The following is a 20,009-nucleotide window of genomic DNA, read 5'->3' on the forward strand; positions in this document are numbered from 1 at the left end:
AATGTGCCCGGGTTCCAGGCAGTCCAGGTGAATCCCGGACAGGTGGCAACTCTACTGTAAATGAAGTGGTCAGCAAACTAAACTGAATGCAGTTGGTGAAGGACACATCATGGTTCCTTCCCTTCCACATCGGAAGATGTCCAGCAGTGGCATCAGCGCAGAACTGGAGGAAACCGGTGGGACCCAGGTACACCCATCTACTGTCCACAGAAGCCTAGATTAAACCAGTGGGACCCAGGTACTCTCATCTACTGTCCTAAGAAGTCTGGAGGAAACCAGTGGGACCAGGGTACACCCATCTACTGTCCAGGGAAGTCTGGTGGAAACCAGTAGGACCCAGGTACCACCATCTAGGCATCTACTGTCCAGAGAAGTCTGGTGGAAACCAGTGGGACCCAGGTAAGACCAATTACTGTTCAGAGAAGTCTGGCGATAACCAGTGGGACCTAGATACTCCCATCTACTGTCTGGAGAAGTATGGTGGAAACCAGTGGGACTCGGGTACCCCTATCTACTGTCTGGAGAAGTATGGTGGAAACCAGTGGAACTCAGGTACCACCATCTACTGTCCAGGGATGTCTGGTAGATACCAGTGGGACCCAGGTACCCCCATCTACTGTCTGGAGGAAACCAGTGGGACCTAGCTACCCCAATATACTGTCCAGAGAAGTCTGGTGGAAGCCAGTGGGACACAGGTAATCCAATCTACTCTCCGGAGAAATCTGGAAGATATCAGTGGGACCCAGGTACCCCATCTACTGTCTGGTGAAGTCTGGTGGAAAGCAGTGGGATTCAAGTACCAACATCTACTGTTCAGAGAACTATAGAGGAAATTAGTGGGACCCAGGTACAGCCTTCTACTGTCTGGAGGAGTCTGGAGGAAACCAGTTGGACCCAGGTACCCCCATTTACTGTCTGGAGGAAACCAGTGGGACCTAGCTACCCCGTCTACTGTCCAGAGAAGTCTGGAGGAACCCAATGGGACCCAGGTAAGCCCATCTACTGTCCAGAGAAGTCTGCAGATAACCAGTGGGACCTAGATACCCTCATCTACTGTCTGGAGAAATCTGGAGGAAACCAGTGGGACCCAGGTACGCCCATCTACTTTCCAGAGAAGTCTGCTGGAAACCAGTGGGACTCAGGTACGCCCATCTACTGTCTGGAGGAAACCAGTGGGACCTAGATACCCCCATATACTGTCCAGAGAAGTCTGGTGGAAGCCAGCGGGACCCAGGTAATCCAATCTACTGTCCAGAGAAATTTGGAAGATATCAGTGGGACCCAGGTACCCCCATCTACTGTCCGGTGAAGTCTGGTGGAAAGCAGTGGGATTCAAGTACCACCATCTACTGTTTCTCTAGAGAAGTCTAGAGAAAATCAGTGGGACCCAGGTACACCCCTCTACTGTCTGGAGGAGTCTGGAGGAAACCAGTTGGACCCAGGTACCCACATTTACTGTCTGGAGGAAACCAGTTGGACCCAGGTACCCTCATCTACTGTCTGGAGGAATCTGGAGGAAACCAGTGGGACCCAGGTACACCCATTTACTGTCCAGAGAAGTCTGGTGGAAACCAGTAGGACCCACGTAATCCCATCTACTGTCCAGAGAAGTCTGGAGATAACCAGTGGGACCTAGATACCCCCATCTACTGTCTGGAGACGTCTGGTGGAAACCAGTGGGACCCAGGTACACCCATCTACTTTCCAGAGAAGTCTGCTGGAAACCAGTGGGACGCAGGTACACCCATCTACTGTCTGGAGGAAACCAGTGGGACCTAGATACCCCCATATACTGTCCAGAGAAGTCTGGTGGAAGCCAGCGGGACCCAGGTAATCCAATCTACTGTCCAGAGAAATTTGGAAGATATCAGTGGGACCCAGGTACCCCCATCTACTGTCCGGTGAAGTCTGGTGGAAAGCAGTGGGATTCAAGTACCACCATCTACTGTTTCTCTAGAGAAGTCTAGAGAAAATCAGTGGGACCCAGGTACACCCCTCTACTGTCTGGAGGAGTCTGGAGGAAACCAGTTGGACCCAGGTACCCCCATTTACTGTCTGGAGAAATCTGGAGGAAACCAGTGGGACCCAGGTACACCCATTTACTGTCCAGAGAAGTCTGATGGAAACCAGTGGGACCCAGGTAATCCCATCTACTGTCCAGAGAAGTCTGGAGATAACCAGTGGGACCTAGATACCCCCATCTACTGTCTGGAGATGTCTGGTGGAAACCAGTGGGACTCAGGTAATCCCATCTACTGTCCAGAGAAGTCTGGAGATAACCAGTGGGACCTAGATACCCCCATCTACTGTCTGGAGACGTCTGGTGGAAACCAGTGGGACTCAGGTAAGGCTATCTACTGTCCGGAGAAGTCTGCATATAACCAGTGGGACCTAGGTACCCCATCTACTGTCTGGAGAAGTCTAGTGGAAACCAGTGGGACCCTGGTAAGCCCATCTACTGTCCTGAGGACCCTGGAGCAGTGGCATCACTAGGGTTGGTGTCACCTGGTGCAGCGGTAAAACATGGTGTCACCCCCCCCCCCCCGGGAATGGATGGAGTCGGGATGGAATAAGGGGAATGAATGGAGAATCTGGGGAATGGATGGAATCTGGGGAATGGATAAAGCCGGGAAGGAATCAGGGGAATGAATGGAGCCAGGGTGGAATCTGGAAAATGGATGGAGCCGGGATGGAATCAGGGGGTGAATGGAGCTCGAATAGGATCGGGGGGATGGATGGAACCAGGATGGGATCTGGGGAGTGGATGGAGCCAGGAAGGAATTAGGGGAATGGATGGGATCAGGGGAATGGATGGAGCCAGGATGGAATTAGGGGAATGGATGGAGCCAAGATGGGATCAGGGAAGTAGATGGAGCCAGGATGGAATTAGGGGAATGGATGGAGCCAGTCTGCAGTGAGTGCAGCCAGTGGGGAGAGAGATGAATGCTGTGTGTGAGAATGTCAGACTCCGGGCACCTCTGTCTCTGCCTCACACCCCCCTCCCCCACTGTTCCCGCACATCGCATCCAGTTGAGGAGATCTGGAATAGACGGAGGGAGCAAAGGTGCTGGTGCCAGTCTCAGCCTGGTGTCACCCGGTGTGCGGACCCAGGTACACCCATCTTACCTGGGTCCCACTGGACAAGTCAGACTTGTTGTCACCGAGCTTCACAGAGTAGATTATACATGACCATAACTATAAACACAGGACACCTTCTCACAATAGCAGGAGCTCCAGTAGGAGTCGGCCCGTCTACTACATTTTACAGAGGACAATGTGATCAGCTCTTTCAATTAATATATTGAGTTCAGAATCAAACAAACCAAGAATAGTATTTACATATATCCTGGGAGATATTGTGGATAAATATTACTGTCCCGTTTTAAGTAAGCCAAGACATTTTTTCTCAGTCACCCTGTGCCCCTAATAGACACAGGGTGACTTAGACATAGGAGGTGCATGGGGAGCTGAAACAAGGGTTTCCCAACCTTTTCAAGGGATTCTGGGTTCCATGTGCCCTCCCATCACAGTGCACACATCCCCCCCAGTGTCCAGTACACAGTGCACACCCCCCAGTATCGGGTACACGGTGCGCACATTCCCCCCAGTGTCCGGTACATGGTGCACACATCCCCACCCCAGTGTCCGGTACACGGTGCACACCCCCCCTAGTGTCCAGTACACACATCCCTCCAGTGTACGATACATGGTGCACACATCCTCCAGTGTCCAGTTCACGGTTCACACATCCTCCCAGTGTCTGGTACACGGTGCACACATCCCCCCCCCAGTGTCCGGTACACGGTGCATACATCCCCCCAGTGCCCGGTACATGGTGCACACATCCCCCCAGTGTCTGGTACACACTCCCCCCCCCCCCCCATAGTGCACACCCCCCCAGTGTCCGGAACACGGTGCACACATTCCCCCTCCAGTGTCCTGTACATGGTGTAAAAAAATCCTCCCCAGTGTCTGGTACATGGTGCACACATCCCCCCAGTGTCCGGTACATGATGCACACACCCTCCCAGTGTCCGGTACACACATCCCCCCAGTGTCTGGTACACGGTGCACCCATCCCCCCAGTGTCCGGTACATGATGCACACACCCTCCCAGTGTCTGATACATGGTGCACACATCCTCCAGTGTCCAGTACACGGTTCACACATCCCCCCAGTGTCCGGTACACAGTGCACACATCCCCCCCCAGTGTCTGGTACATGGTGCACACATCCCCCCCCTGTGTCCGGTACACACATCCCCCCCAATGTCTGGTTCATGGTGCACCCCCCCCCCCAGTGTCCAGTACACACCCCTCCCCCCCCAGTGTATGATACATGGTGCACACATCCTCCAGTGTCCAGTACATGGTTCACACATCCCCCCCCCCCCAGTGTCTGGTACACGGTGCACACATCCCCCATAGTGTCTGGTACATACATCCCCCCAGTGTCCAGTACATACATCCCCCCAGTGTCCGGTACATGGTGCACACATTCCCCCCAGTGTCCAGTACACGGTGCACACATCCCCCCAGTGTCCGGTACACGGTGCACACATCTCCCCCAGTGTCCGGTACACACATCCCCCCCCAGTGTCTGGTTCATGGTGCACACACCCCCCCCCCAGTGTCCAGTACACCCCCCCCCCCCAGTGTACGATACATGGTGCACACATCCTCCAGTGTCCAGTACATGGTTCACACATCCCCACCCCCCGTGTCTGGTACACGGTGCACACATCCCCTGTAGTGTCCGGTACATACACCCCCCAGTGTCCGGTACATGGTGCACACATCCCACACATCCCCTCCCTCCAGTATCTGGTACACGGTGCACACATTCCCCCCTCCAGTATCCTGTACACAGTGCCCCCCCTCCAGTGTCCTGTACATGGTTCCCCCATCTCCCCAGTGTCCTGTACACGGTGCCCCCATCCCCCCCAGTGTCCTGTACATGGTGGCCCCATCCCCCCAGTGTCCTGTACACGGTGACCCCCCCTAGTGTCAGTAATAACTTTCTGCATTGGTTTTCAGGCATTGGGAAGTTCGTAGCGCTGGACTTTGCCCGGAGGAACGGTCGGGTCATCTTGGCGTGTCGCAGTCGGGAACGCGGTCAGAAGGCCCTGGAAGAGATCCAGAGGGTGACGGGGAACCGGAATGTGGTCCTGGAGATCCTGGACACCAGCAGTATGTCCTCCGTCCGGGCCTTCGCTGACCGCATACTGACCAATGAGAAGAGACTGGACATCCTGGTGAATAACGCCGGAGTGTCAGGTACAGATCTACGGCACGGTGACCCCAGGAGGGTGGGGTGTCACCCTTCCAATGTATACATTTCTTTACTCTAGTTTGGGCTAGAATTCCCCTTTAGGGCAATATTCTGGTGGACTGTATGCCGGACCGCCTATTGCAGATCCCTATTGGTGTCTGTAGACACAGAGATGGGTCATACCAGTCAACTGAAATCTTCCAAAATGAGAGCTCAGTGGGAGGGTCTACAATGATCACATGATCAGTCCCCCGGGCTGTCGTTGGAAACACCTCCTGCCAATCAGGCTCGCACCTCCAGGAAGCAACTTTTGTTGAATCTGAATATCTGCAGAACATGTCCTGCAATGCACTGAGGAGGGATGAGCTCAGAATGAACAGGGTGCATGTAGCCTGAAATTAGAGGCGCTCATTGGATGGGGTGCTCCTTGTCTCCATAGACTGCCCCTATGTTGCGGGAATGCTGGGAATATTTTTAAGCCTGGTAACTAAAATGTGTCCTGAAGGAGGCGATGATGAGTAAAACGCATATCTCTAGCCAGTGTAGTGAGAACTCTGCTTGGAGTCTTCTATCCTTTTTTGCTTAAATGGCTCATTAAGAAATTGATGTTCCCTTCCAGGAATGCCCCACGCCATAACATCGGAGGGACTGGAGGTCACCTACGCCACCAACCACCTGGGCCCTTTCCTGCTCACCAACCTGCTTGTGGGTAAGTCCTGCCATCCTTCCTATGTGCATCCTCTGTGCAGCCACCATCCAGGGAGAAATAACAAACGTCTGACACAGATCAGCCCCTGCTGCCGGCACTCACCTTTGTCACTTGATAAAAGTTACAATGTACAGTCTGATCACTGGGGGGAGGGGTGACTGAGGAAATGCTTCCTCCTGCCTGCAGCAGACTGATTTTTACCAACTTGGCTTAGGCAAAGTCACTGGGGGGGGGGGGGAGGGGAGAAAATGCAAATTCAATTCCTCAAGTTTTGGGCTGGTGTTATCTGTAATAGTAACTAAGATGCTGCGCTATTGGAGTTTTCTTTGTGATGGACTCCGGACACCCGGACTGGGTATCTCCGTCAAGAAGCTGCTTCCCAAGCCCTGGAACGCGGGAGCAGTGGATCTGGCTATAGTTACCCCAAGATCTAGGCAACACCAGTTTTTGGAGTAAACCAGAATAGGAACTCTTTTTATTTGAACAAGAATACAGAATATATACACCACAGGAGGACATTCCCCCCTCCTGATCATATTACCCTAACAATACAAAACTGTACACAGGAATATAATTACAACAACTGACATATACTATAAACATGACCTTAATTAGCCACCTGGATGACTCGGTGCCCACCCAGACTATTACTATTCAGAGATCTCCACCTCGGGTCAGACTTGCCCTCACCTGGCGCACACACACACAGTACATTACACATTATCATGAGTATAAACACAGAACACCTTCACACAATAGCATGAGACCCTCAGTAGCAGACTCTCCGGCTCCTACATTGAAGAACATGGAACAGAGGCCAATGTGGCCAACTCTTTTAATGATCATGTATAGTTCAGAATCAAACAATCCAGGAATAGTCTTCATATATTGAGGGATATTGTTGATAAATATTACTGTCCCATTTGAAGTAATCCAAACCACATTCTCAGTAAATGAAAATAAAATAAAAGATGGTCAGATGTTGCCCGGAAAAGCCCAGAGGCTTTGTTATGTAATTTTTTTTTTTCTTTTATTTTCTTCATTTTCTTTTATTTTATTTATTTATATTTTTTCTTCACACAAAAACTCAATAAAAAATATTTACAAAAAAAAAAAAATAATAATAATAATAATAATAATAATAATAAGGTTTGCGTTTACTATTTTATTAAGGGGACAAATTTTCTGAGGTGAGATGGATTTGGACCATAATAAGGCCTTGTAGGCGATATGGAAGGACAGACTGTTCCTCAAATAAAAAGCCAGGGAATTTGGGTGGGTGGGGCCTACCATTGTGCCACAGTTGGGGGTATCTGGCCGAGAGATTACATAGCCATTATGGATGAGCCCGATTAGCGAACAATTTGGGGGTGTTCGCGGCAAATTCAAAAGCCGCGGAACACCCTTTAAGAGTCTATGGGAGAAAACAAAAGTGTTGGGGGGGGGGGGGGGCGGGGTCACCCGGGAACGTCACCGTGTGGACACGCCCTCAGTTATAAAAGAACTTTCAAAGCGAAGACGCGTCATACGGCGGAAACCTCCTATATTGGGCGGGGTCACCCGGGAACGTCACCGTGTGGCCACGCCCTCAGTTATAAAATAACTTTCAAAGCGAAGACGCGTCATACAACGGGAACCTCCTATATTGGGCGGGGTCACCCGGGAACGTCACCGTGTGGCCACGCCCTCAGTTATAAAAGAACTTTCAAAGCGAAGATGCGTCATACGGCGGGGACCTCCCATATTGGGCGGGGTCACCCGGGAACGTCACCGTATGGCCACGCCCTCAGTTATAAAAGAACTTTCAAAGCGAAGACGCGTCATACGGCGGGAACCTCCCATATTGGGCGGGGTCACCCGGGAACGTCACCGTGTGGCCACGCCCCCAGTTATAAAAGAACTTTCAAAGCGAAGACGCGTCATACGGCGGGAACCTCCCATATTGGGCGGGGTCACCCGGGAACGTCACCGTGTGGCCACGCCCTCAGTTATAAAAGAACTGTCAAAGCGAAGACGCGTCATACGGCGGGAAACTCCCATATTGGACGGGGTCACCCGGGAACGTCACCGTGCGGCCACGCCCTCAGTTATAAAAGAACTTTCAAAGCGAAGACGCGTCATACGGCGGGAACCTCCCATATTGGGCGGGGTCACCCGGGAACGTCACCGTGCGGCCACGCCCTCAGTTATAAAAGAACTGTCAAAGCGAAGACGCGTCATACGGCGGGAACCTCCCATATTGGGCGGGGTCACCCGGGAACGTCACCGTGTGGCCACGCCCTCAGTTATAAAAGAACTGTCAAAGCGAAGACGCGTCATACGGCAGGAACCTCCCATAGAGGCGGTCACGTTTTTTTTTTTTTTTTTTGCCGGCGGAGCAAGAGAAGAAGAAGACAACTTTGTGGGACATTTTTATTTTTTATATTTTTTAATAAAGGACTTGTCCCGAGCCGTGTCTTGTCATTTTTACGACTTTCACACTTTTTTTTTGGTGAAATGGTAGCGGTACATTTGTACCCCGTTACCATTTCACACAGGGGGGGCCGGGATTTGGGGGTCCCCTTGTTAAAGGGGGCTTCCAGATTCCGATAAGCCCCCTGCCCGCAGACTCCCCACAACCACCGGGCAAGGGTTGTGGGGATGAGGCCCTTCTCCCCATCAACATGGGGACAACCCCAAAGCACCCTCCGCATGTTGAGGGCATCGTTTTTTTTTATTTTATTTTAGGCTTCCCAGCCTAGAGGTCAGATGTGGGGTCTTATTGACCCTCAAATCTCACTGTGAAGAGGACCTGTCATGTCATATTCCTATTACAAGGGATTTTTTTTTTATTCCTTGTAATAGGATTAAAAGTGATGAATTTTTTTTTTTTTTAAAGTGTCAAATTAGAATTTTTTTTAATTAAAATTAACAATAAAAAAATAATAATTTTAAAGCGCCCCTGAAGCGAACGCAAGTACGTACGTCCTGCCCACATATGAAAATGTTTGGCGCCATTCCACGAGCGTGTGCAATTTTGAAGCATGACATGTTAGGTATCTATTTACTCGGTGCAACTTCATCTTTCACATTATGCAAAAAAAATTTGGCTAACTTTACTTTAAAAAAAAAAAAGAATTTTTCTTAAAAAAACACGTCGGGAGGGGGTGGCTAGGGGGAGGGGGGGCAAAAGCCCCAAATGTGACCCTGAAGAGCCCCGAGTCTCAGGCATGCAGCTCTCCATTGTTAGCCCCGAGCGGCGAGCTGCGGGACTGATCTGATCCTGAGTGCCACCGAGTGCCGCCGAGTTTGGCCGAGTGCCATAGCAGGTCCCGCCTTCTGGAGCCTGCAACGCCTATGATGGACGTCCCACTGGTCTAATGCCGGGAACGCGGGACGTGTGACAGCCATCATAGGCGCTGTTGGCTCCAGAAGACGGGAATTACAATGCGGCCGCCGCGCCACATCCCCGCTCTGCGCTCTGGTGGGGCCGCTCTCCTCTCCTCCTCGGCTCCTCCTCTGACGACTGATTGACTGACTGCCTGGCTGCTGTGACACCGCACTCTACGGCTGAGCTGAGGTAGGTCAGACAGAGTATGTAAATGTCAGTGTATGTGGGTCAGGCAGGTCAGTGTAGGTAGGTCACTACCATCAGTGTATGTAGGTCAGTGTAGGTAGGTCAGTGTAGGTAGGTCACTACCATCAGTGTAGGTAGGTCAGTGTAGGTAGGTCACTACCATCAGTGTAGGTAGGTAAGTGTAGGTAGGTCACTACCATCAGTGTAGGTAGGTCAGTGTAGGTAGGTCACTACCGTCAGTGTAGGTAGGTCATTGTAGGTAGGTCACTACCATCAGTGTAGGTAGGTCAGTGTAGGTAGGTCACTACCGTCAGTGTATGTAGGTCAGTGTATGTAAATGTCAGTGTATGTAGGTCAGGTAGGTCCGTGTAGGTAGGTCAGTGTAGGTAGATCACTACCGTCAGTGTATGTAGGTCAGTGTATGTAAATGTCAGTGTATGTAGGTCAGGTAGGTCAGTGTAGGTAGGTCAGTGTAGGTAGATCACTACCGTCAGTGTATGTAGGTCAGTGTAGGTAGGTCAGTGTATGTAAATGTCAGTGTATGTAGGTCAGGTAGGTCAGTGTAGGTAGGTCAGTGTAGGTAGATCACTACCGTCAGTGTATGTAGGTCAGTGTAGGTAGGTCAGTGTATGTAGGTCAGTGTATGTAGGTCACTATCGTCAGTGTATGTAGGTCAGGCAGGTCAGTGTAGGTAGGTCAGTGTATGTAGGTCAGTGTATGTAGGTCACTATCGTCAGTGTATGTAGGTCAGGCAGGTCAGTGTAGGTAGGTCAGTGTATGTAGGTCACTGTATGTAGGTCACTATCGTCAGTGTATGTAGGTCACTATCGTCAGTGTATGTAGGTCATGTAGGTCAGTGTAGGTAGGTCAGTGTAGGTAGATCACTACCGTCAGTGTATGTAGGTCAGTGTAGGTAGGTCAGTGTATGTAGGTCAGTGTATGTAGGTCACTATCGTCAGTGTATGTAGGTCACTATCGTCAGTGTATGTAGGTCAGGCAGGTCAGTGTAGGTAGGTCAGTGTAGGTAGAACACTACCGTCAGTGTATGGAGGTCACTGTATGTAGGTCACTACTGTCAGTGTATGTAGGTCAGGTAGGTCATGGCCCAGCCAAAAAAAAGCCTGCGTCACGTACAGCAGTATATTATCGTATAGTATCTTATAACAAAAGTCAGTACACCCCTAAGTAAAAATGTCCAAATTGGGCCCAAAGTGCCAATATTTTGTGTGGCCGCCATTATTTTCCAGCACTGCCTTCACCCTCTTGGGCATGGAGGTCACCAGAGCTTCACAGGTCACCACTGGAGTCCTCTTCCCCTCCCCCATGATGACATCACAGAGCTGGTGGATGTTGGAGACCTTGCGCTCCTCCACCTTCCCTCTGAGGATCCCCCACAGATGATCAATAGGGTTTAGGTCTGGAGACATGCTTGGCCAGTCCATCACCTTTACCCTCAGCTTCTTTAGCAAGGCGGCGGTGGTGGTGGTGGTGTTGGAGGCGTCTTTGGGGGTCCCCAAAATATATGAAAAAAGTTAAGGGCGTCCCTCATCCTAAATAGCATAAACAAAAAAAAGGGGGGGGGGAGAAGGAGAGAACGGACTATACCGGTACCTGAACAAGACATACAAACAATTTGTAATACATTTCTAATTTTGCTGACACAAAATCCAAACTATACACATATAAAAATTCATTAAAAAAACACATGTTCAAGTATACTTTTGTAGTCAAAATCACAGCGCCTAGAGGCGATTCAGTTCACATTGTGCGCTATACAAGTATTTCATTCATTCATAGATACTGGTTGACGCGTTTCGCCGATGGCTTCCTCAGAATCAGGTAAATATGACCATAGAACAATGGGAGAGCAGAGGTATATAAGTCGAATCCTTCTAATATAGATTCTAAATATTACAATATCTGTACCTTATCAATAAATATTCCATCATAATTTCACTAAGAATCAGACTCACTTACATACGTATAGCCCAGGTCAGGCCAACCTAGAAAGGAGGCCCGTACTATGGGGGAGGGGTATCACCCTTAGATCGAATTTAGGGGATAAGTGGATGGTGCCCAAGATCCGGGAGTAGCATTCAAGATATATCTGTTAAAATGATTATCTAATTAAGATATCCGTCATGGTGTTCAGTCTCATAAACAATAATCAAATCCCCCCCCCATCATAGGCTAGAGATACTTACAGCTGCCGGGCCGAGATGTACCCGCAAATTAAATACAGACACAAATATAAGAAGAGAAGGGTCAGGCAACAACCTAAAAGTTCCAGAAAAAACACCAAATTAATAATAATATAATTATAAATAATACACATCCGGAAGGACATGGGGGCCTATATCAAATCCTCCCATATCCACCTATAGGACAGCCAAATACAATACACAGAGATAAATACCTAGTATTGGCCACTAGAGGGCCTCTCCTCAAATAAAGCCGTAAGATCACCAGCAGCTCCCAAACAACCAGTCCATGGATCAAATCCGAACTAGCGGGGGGCTCAATGTTCTCCTAAAGGAATATAAACCAACCTAGCAAAGCTTAGAAAACCAAATGCGGAAACGCCGTGCGGAGCAGCCAATCACCAGCTCCTTACCGTCGTCCATCCATCAAATGAATACAGCGACCACATAGCCTGGCTCAATATAAATGTGCTGTGGCGCCAAAAAAACGGCCAAACGTGCGCATTAGGGCGATTGCCGACAGGTGATACAAAATACACCTGTAACTCTGTCGTAAACCGCATCCGTGCGCATTGGCGCATAAATAATAATGCGTCCTTCGCGCACAGATCGTAAGTCAATGCGTGCGCCATTTTTTTCCGAAGCAACGGCGCACACTTAGTGCATCATGGCGCACAGAAAACACCTTGATATGTGCGCCATTTCAGTGACGAAAAACCAACGCCACTGAAAAAAAAACAATGATGCATATCCACGCAAGCGCCCAGCGCAACATAAACGACAAGTCCAATAATCGCAAGTCAGCGTCGCACAACCACCGACACGTCGTCACGCGCAAGAGAAACACAAATACGCGCGCCAGCGCCGCGGGCGGGAACCGCCCAAGCAGAAAAAAAAAAAAACAATAGCCCAACATCTGTGTCTGCGCCAGATACGGCGACAACGGCCTCCGCGCCCGATAGTAGTACCAGTGATGACAATCGCCTTCACACCTATGGCAAAAAACGCCTAATCGGGCCAAAACGAACCCCCGACATGTCAATACCAATAACACTGGTACACAAAGGCTGCCGGTGCCGTGATAATAACCCAATACCCAAATATGTAAGCCCCACCCCACAACGCCACCATCCGCTCAGAGAAGACGCCGATCGCGTGTGAACAACTACAGATAAAACAATAAGTAAAAATGAATCAGTTTATCAGTTTATTATCAGATCAGGCAGCGATTGCGATTAGTTGCCAGAGGTTACAGTGTATCATTACCGCTCACTGACTGGTTGCTAGAGGTTACAGCCCACATTACAGCTCACTGATTAGTTGCTAGAGGTTACAGCACATGATTTCTGCTTGTTGATTGGTTGCTAGAGATTACTGTGGATATGACCTCAGGGGGGCATGATATACATATCAATGTCGCCGGCCGCGCCTATTTACATATGAATGTCACCGCTATTTACATATGAATGTTGGTAATTTACATGTAAATACAGGGTCTGCAGGCGAGTCATCTTTATACAACAATAGGGCAGAGCTGGGCAGCATTAGTAGCAGCACTTCACACTGAGATATTGGGACACAGCACAGGACTAAAACCTCAAGGGACGAGGGAATTTAATCCAGAATAGTCGGCAAGTATGAGGCAGCTGCTTTGGGCCCCACAACAATGACAGGGCCCAGGGCAGCTGTCTCTTTTGCCCTGCCTTAAAAAACGGCCCTGGCTGTGCTGTCAGCCAAACTATCAAACCATCCAATGGCTGGTGTCATAACGAATCACATGTGCAGCACCATAGCAGTTGAAGACTAAACAGAGGCAAAGATGGCAGCTTCCTTGGCTGAAAACGATAGGGGAGTTTACTTCCACTTTAAGTAATCACGCGGCGCCATCTTGAGTACTGGCAACTCAGTGTATGGAGATAGACACACAGGTAACGCACCGTTTTAACTGATGGCATCCTATGTGAATGAATGGGACGGGAAAAAAAAACATGTAATATTGCCATCTTGTGGCCAAAAAAGATATCCAAATCAAGCTAAAGGTACACAGCGGAAGGGAAACGAAAAAGCAGAGGAGACGCCGTGTTTACAATTATAACACTAAAAACGACAGATTAAAAAAAAAATTTTTTACATATAAAAGATTTTTTTTATAAAAATTAGAAAAAAAAATAATTATATTACCAATAAATTAAAATGTTAAGAGTTATTAATAAAACGATTTATGTCCCACTCAACGTTGAGTCCATGGGGTGTATAGGATTGCATAGTAAAAATCCATTAGGTTTCCATTCTGGAAATGGCTCTGATTTTATTTATACCCCTCCAATGAGGTTGGAGTTTATCCAAAGCAACAAACAACGTCCCTTTCAGTCTTTTATTGTGGTATTTAGCATAATGCCTATATAATTTTTGCTTGCTAAAGCCGCGCTCTATGTTCCCTATATGCTCAGACAAACGGACACGTAAAGCTCTCTTAGTGCGTCCGATATACTGTTTGGAGCACGGGCATTGAATCCCGTACACCCCACACACACACACTCAGAAGAGTATGTGACGAATGATTCAATGTTCTATGATTTATTCGTTTGAGTCGATTGAAAAGTTTCATACCTACGTCCCCTGAAGGAGTGAATTTGACAAATGTCCCATTTTCTACAGGGGTAGAACCCATTCATAGTTTGAAAAAAAAAAAAAAGAGATGGCTTTAGGAGGATCTACCCCATTCGGGGCAATTTTATGGCTACTCTAACCAACACTTTTCAGTTAAAAAGATTCTCAATAAACATTGGAATCTATTAAAGAACGATAGAGTATTAGGTTGGGCTGCTTCTTACGCCTTCTATATTGCTACGCCCATCGATACCTTTGATTGTACACCATTGGGAGCCTCTTTTTTATTTTATGTTCCTACGTGTTACTTGCTCCTTATGCTTATTTGACCGTTCGGAGATATATACTTTTTTTTTGGATGCCTTGGCTGTCAACCTCTCGGTCTGCTGATCCCCTTGGACGCTCGTGGATAGTGAAGGACCTCACAGAGTCGGCCGCTCCAATCGATTATCGCTATATATGCTCGTACGATCTAGCGTCGATGACACACGGGTCCACCGTTTCCGGTAAGAGGATTTCATCATACCAGTTTATCTGGAGCTTACCATTCATCTACACGGGATTGATCTTCCAGCTCCGAGAATCCATTGTTCATTCAGATGAACTCTAGTGGACTCTTTTTTTTTATATTTATTTATAATTTATTTTCATTTTAGCGCTACATTTGTTCTTTTTGGTTTTTATGAATTTTTGTCACATTTGTATGTAGCTGCTGCACGCAACTTTCCAGCGCAATTTCAGCGCAGTATTATCACGTTTTTTTCCTCGATAAGAGTATTAGGCCCTGTTCTTCCTGATCACCCTGTTGTCATCTATAGAGGAGCAACTCCCTTGCGCCATAAAATTGCCCCGAATGGGGTAGAGTATCTACCCCATTCGGGGCAATTTTATGGCGCAAGGGGGTTGCTCCTCTAATGTTTATTGAGAATCTTTTTAACTGAAAAGTGTTGGTTAGAGTAGCCATAAAATTGCCCCGAATGGGGTAGATCCTCCTAAAGCCATCTCTTTTTTTTTTTTTTTTCAAACTATGAATGGGTTCTACCCCTGTAGAAAATGTGACATTTGTCAAATTCACTCCTTCAGGGGACGTAGGTATGAAACTTTTCAATCGACTCAAACGAATAAATCATACAACATTGAATCATTCATCACATGCTCTTCTGAGTGTGTGTGTGTGGGGTGTACGGGATTCAATGCCCGTGCTCCAAACGGTATATCGGACGCAGTAAGAGAGCTTTACGCGTCCGTTTGTCTGAGCATATAGGGAACATAAAGCGCGGCTTTAGCAAGCATAAATTATCTAAGCATTATGCTAAATACCACAATAAAAAAACTGAAAGGGACGTTGTTTGTTGCTTTGGATAAACTCCAACCTCATTGGAGGGGTACAAATAAAATCAGAGCCATTTCCAGAATGGAAACCTAATGGATTTTTACTATGCAATCTCATACACCCCATGGACTCAACGTTGAGTGGGACATAAATTGTTTTATTAATAACTCTTAACATTTTAATTTATTGGTAATATAATTATTTTTATTTTTTTCTAATTTTTATAAAAAAATCTTTTATATGTAAAAAAAAAAGTTTTTTTAATCAGTCGTTTTTAGTGTTATAATTGTAAACACGGCGTCTCCTATAGACTAACTAAGAGAGCTTTACGCGTCCGTTTGTCTGAGCATATAGGGAACATAAAGCGTGGCTTTAGCAAGCATAAATTATCTAGGCATTATTCTAAATACCACATATGCATCATTGTTTTGCGGTGGCGTTGGTTTTTTTCGCCACTGAAATGTCGCACATATCGAGGTGTTTTCTAAGCATGCGCCGTTGCTTCGGAAAATGGCGCATGCATTGACTTATGATCTGTGCGCGAGGACGCATTATTATTTATGCGCGCATAGCGGTTACGACAGAGTTACAGGTGAATTTTGTATCACCTGTTGGCAATCGCCCTAATGCGCGTGTTTGGCCGTTTTTTTTGGCGCCACAGCACATTTATATGGAGCCAGGCTTTGTGGTCGGTGTATTCGTTTGACGGATGGATGACGGTAAGGAGCTGGTGATTGTCTGCTCCGCACGGCGTTTCTGCATTTGGTTCTCTAAGCTTTGCTAGGTTGGTTTATATTCCTTGAGGAGAACATTGAGCCCCCCGCTAGTTCGGATTTGATCCATGGACTGGTTGTTTGGGAGCTGCTGGAGATCTTACGGCTTTATTTGAGGAGAGGCCCTCTAGTGGCCAATACTAGGTATTTATCTCTGTGTATTGTATTTGGCTGTCCTATAGGTGGATATGGGAGGATTTGATATAGGCCCCCATGTCCTTCCGGATGTGTATTATTTATAATTATATTATTATTAATTTGGTGTTTTTTCCGGAACTTTTAGGTTGTTGCCTGACCCTTCTCTTCTTATATTTGTGTCTGTATTTAATTTGCGGGTACATCTTGGCCCGGCAGCTGTAAGTATCTCTAGCCTATGATGGGGGGGGGTTTGATTATTGTCTAGGAGACTGAACACCATGACGGATATCTTAATTAGATAATTATTTTAACAGATATATCTTGAATGCTACTCCCGGATCTTGGGCACCATCCACTTGTCCCCTAAATTCGATTTAAGGGTGTTACCCCTCCCCCATAGTACGGGCCTTCTTTCAAGGTTGGCCTGACCTGGGCTATACGTATGTAAGTGAGTCTGATTCTGAGTAGAATTATGATGGAATATTTATTGATAATGTACAGATATTGTAATATTTAGAATCTATACTTGAAGGAATTGATTTATATACCTCTGCTCTCCCATTGTTCTATGGTCATATTTACCTGATTCTGAGGAAGCCATCGGCGAAATGCGTCAACCAGTATCTATGATTTTGACTACAAAAGTATACTAGAACATGTGTTTTTTTAATGAATTTTTATATGTGTATAGTTTGGATTTTGTATCAATAGAATTAGAAATGTATTACAAATTGTTTGTACTGTATGTCTTGTTTAGGTACTGGTATAGTCCATTCTCTCCTTCTCCCCTTTTTTTTTTTGTTTGTGTGTTTGGGGTGGTTGCAGCCCAGTCTCTGAAGGGAGGGGATCATGCTCTGCTTCAGTATGTCACAGTACATGTTGGCATTCATGGTTCCCTCAATGAACTGTAGTCCCCCAGTGCCGGCAGCTGGGGGACTACAGAGTCCTGTAGTCCTCTGGAGTCCTCTTCCCCTCCCCCATGATGACATCACGGAGCTGGTGGATGTTGGAGACCTTGCGCTCCTCCACCTTCCCTCTGAGGATGTCCCACAGATGATCAATAGGGTTTAGGTCTGGAGACATGCTTGGCCAGTCCATCACCTTTACCCTCACCTTCTTTAGCAAGGCAGTGGTGGTGTTGGAGGTGTGTTTGGGGTGGTTATCATGTTGGAATACTGCCCTGCGGCCCAGTCTCTGAAGGGAGAGGATCATGCTCTGCTTCAGTATGTCACAGTACATGTTGGCATTCATTGTCCCCTCAATGATCTGTAGCCCCCCAGTGCCGGCAGCACTCATGCAGCCCCAGACCATGACACCCCCACCACCATGCCTGACTGTAGACAAGACACACTTGTCTTTGTCCTCCTCACCTGGTTGCCCCCACACACGCCTGACACCATCTGACACCAAATACCTTTATCTTGGTCTCATCAGACCACAGGACATGGTTCCAGTAATCCATCTCTTTAGTCTGCTTGTCTTCAGCAAACTGTCTGTGGTCTTTCTTGTGTATCATCTTTAGAAGAGGCTTCCTTCTGGGACGACAGCCATGCAGACCAATTTGATGCAGTGTGCGGCGTATGGTCTGAGCACTGACAGGCCGACCCTCCCCACCCCTACAACCTCTGCAGCAATGCTGGCAGCACTCATACGTCTATTTCCCAAAGACAACCTCTGGATATGACGCTGAGCACGTGACCTCACACTTCTTTGGTGGACCATGGCGAGGCCTGTTCTGAGGGGAACCTGTCCTGTTATACCGCTGTATGGACTTGGCCACCGTGCTGCAGATCAGTTTCAGGGTCTTGGCAATCTTCTTATAGCCTAGGCCATCTTTATGTAGAGCGACAATTCTTTTTTTCAGATCCTCAGAGAGTTCTTTGCCATGAGGTGCCATGTTGGACTTCCAGTGACCAGTATGAGAGAGTGAGAGCGATAACACCAAATTTAACACACCTGCTCCCCATTCACACCTGAGACCTTGTAACACTAACGAGTCACATGACACCGGGGGGAGGGGAAAATGGCTAATTGGGCCCAATTTGGAGATTTTCACTTAGGGGGTGTACTGACTTTTGTTGCCAGCGGTTTAGACATTAATGGCTGTGTGTTGAGTTATTTTGAGGGGACAGGAAATTTACACTGTTATACAAGCTGTACACTCACTACTTTACATTGTAGACAAGTGTCATTTCTTCAGTGTTGTCACATGAAAAGAGAGGAGAAAAGATTTACAAAAAAAAAATGTGAGGGTGTACTTACTTTTGTGAGATACTGTAGGTGTGATACCATTATATGACCAAAGTATATGAAAGTTTTGTAAAACCGGTATCTGCACGCGAACTTGTAAAGATAGATTATTTCTCTGCTTGTGTGAGACTTGAGAAACATTAACCGTTATAAAAATAACCGAAACACAACTATATCAGATCTTCTGGCGTAACGTGATACGTTACGTAACGTTTTAGATATAGAAAACAAAATATAAAGGGGTCAAGCTGAAAAAAAAAAAAAAAAACTGTTTGACTGAAAGACAAAATCACTTGGGCTAAATGGTCCATAAAACTCACTCCGCCATAATGTCGCAGCCACGATAAAAATCGCTGATCGCCGCCATTACTAGTAAAAATAAAAATTATTAATAAAAATGCCATAAAACTATCCCCTATTTTGTAGATGCGATAACTTTTGCGCAAACCAATCAATAAATGCTTATTGCGGTTTCTTTTTTTTGTTTTTTTTTTACAAAAAATATGTAGAAGAATACGTATCGGCCTAAACTGAGGAAAAAAAATGTTTTTTTTTTTTTATATATATTTTTGGGGGATATTTATTATAGCAAAAAGTAAAAAATAATGCGTTTTTTGGATGGGCGATGAGTGTGGTGTAGATGGCGGTCTCGGATTTGCTTCTGGCTCCAGCAATCCTAGTTCAACCACTCATATAACCGGCCTATAGCCGAATGACGGCTACAGGGCGGTTTCTTAACTCTGGGAGGCCGTCATATGACGGCCTCCCAGAATTCCGCTCTTGCGCGCCCCCTGGGGCGCGCACTCGAGAGCATCCAAAGGACCCGGCGCATCAAGGATAACGGTAAACGGCCGCTCATCGTGTCAAATGATGGAGTGATCACTTGTAAACAAACCGGCATCATGTTATGACGCCGGTTCCTCCCTTCCCCCTCTCTGTACCGATCGGTACAGCGGAGGGGGAAGAGATCGGTGTCAGCAGCGATGTGGGCTGCATCTGCAGTGCCCACATCGCTGCTCACCGAAAATTAACCCCTCAATTCCCTGCCAATACTCTGCAATACCCTGCCATTACTCTGCATTACTCTGCAATACTCTGCAATACTCTGCATTACTCTGCATTACTCTGCAATACCCTGCAATACCCTGCAATACTCTGCATTACCCTG

General features: G+C 47.3%; 1 protein-coding gene across 1 annotated transcript in view; it reads left to right on the forward strand.

Annotated features, from left to right (window-relative positions):
* LOC143975774 (retinol dehydrogenase 11-like) overlaps nucleotides 1–20,009 on the forward strand; it is a 43,097-nt gene that overhangs the window by 6,232 nt on the left and 16,856 nt on the right. The window contains exons 2-3 of the mRNA XM_077478304.1: nucleotides 5,037–5,276; nucleotides 5,891–5,980. Of these exons, the coding sequence (XP_077334430.1) occupies nucleotides 5,037–5,276; nucleotides 5,891–5,980 (330 nt within the window). The remainder of the gene's footprint in view (nucleotides 1–5,036; nucleotides 5,277–5,890; nucleotides 5,981–20,009) is intronic.

The sequence above is a fragment of the Lithobates pipiens genome, unplaced genomic scaffold (genome assembly GCF_037356315.1).
Source record: "Lithobates pipiens isolate NorthernLeopardFrog02 unplaced genomic scaffold, aLitPip1_a1.2 Scaffold_13, whole genome shotgun sequence".
Classification (NCBI taxonomy): Eukaryota; Metazoa; Chordata; class Amphibia; order Anura; family Ranidae; genus Lithobates; species Lithobates pipiens.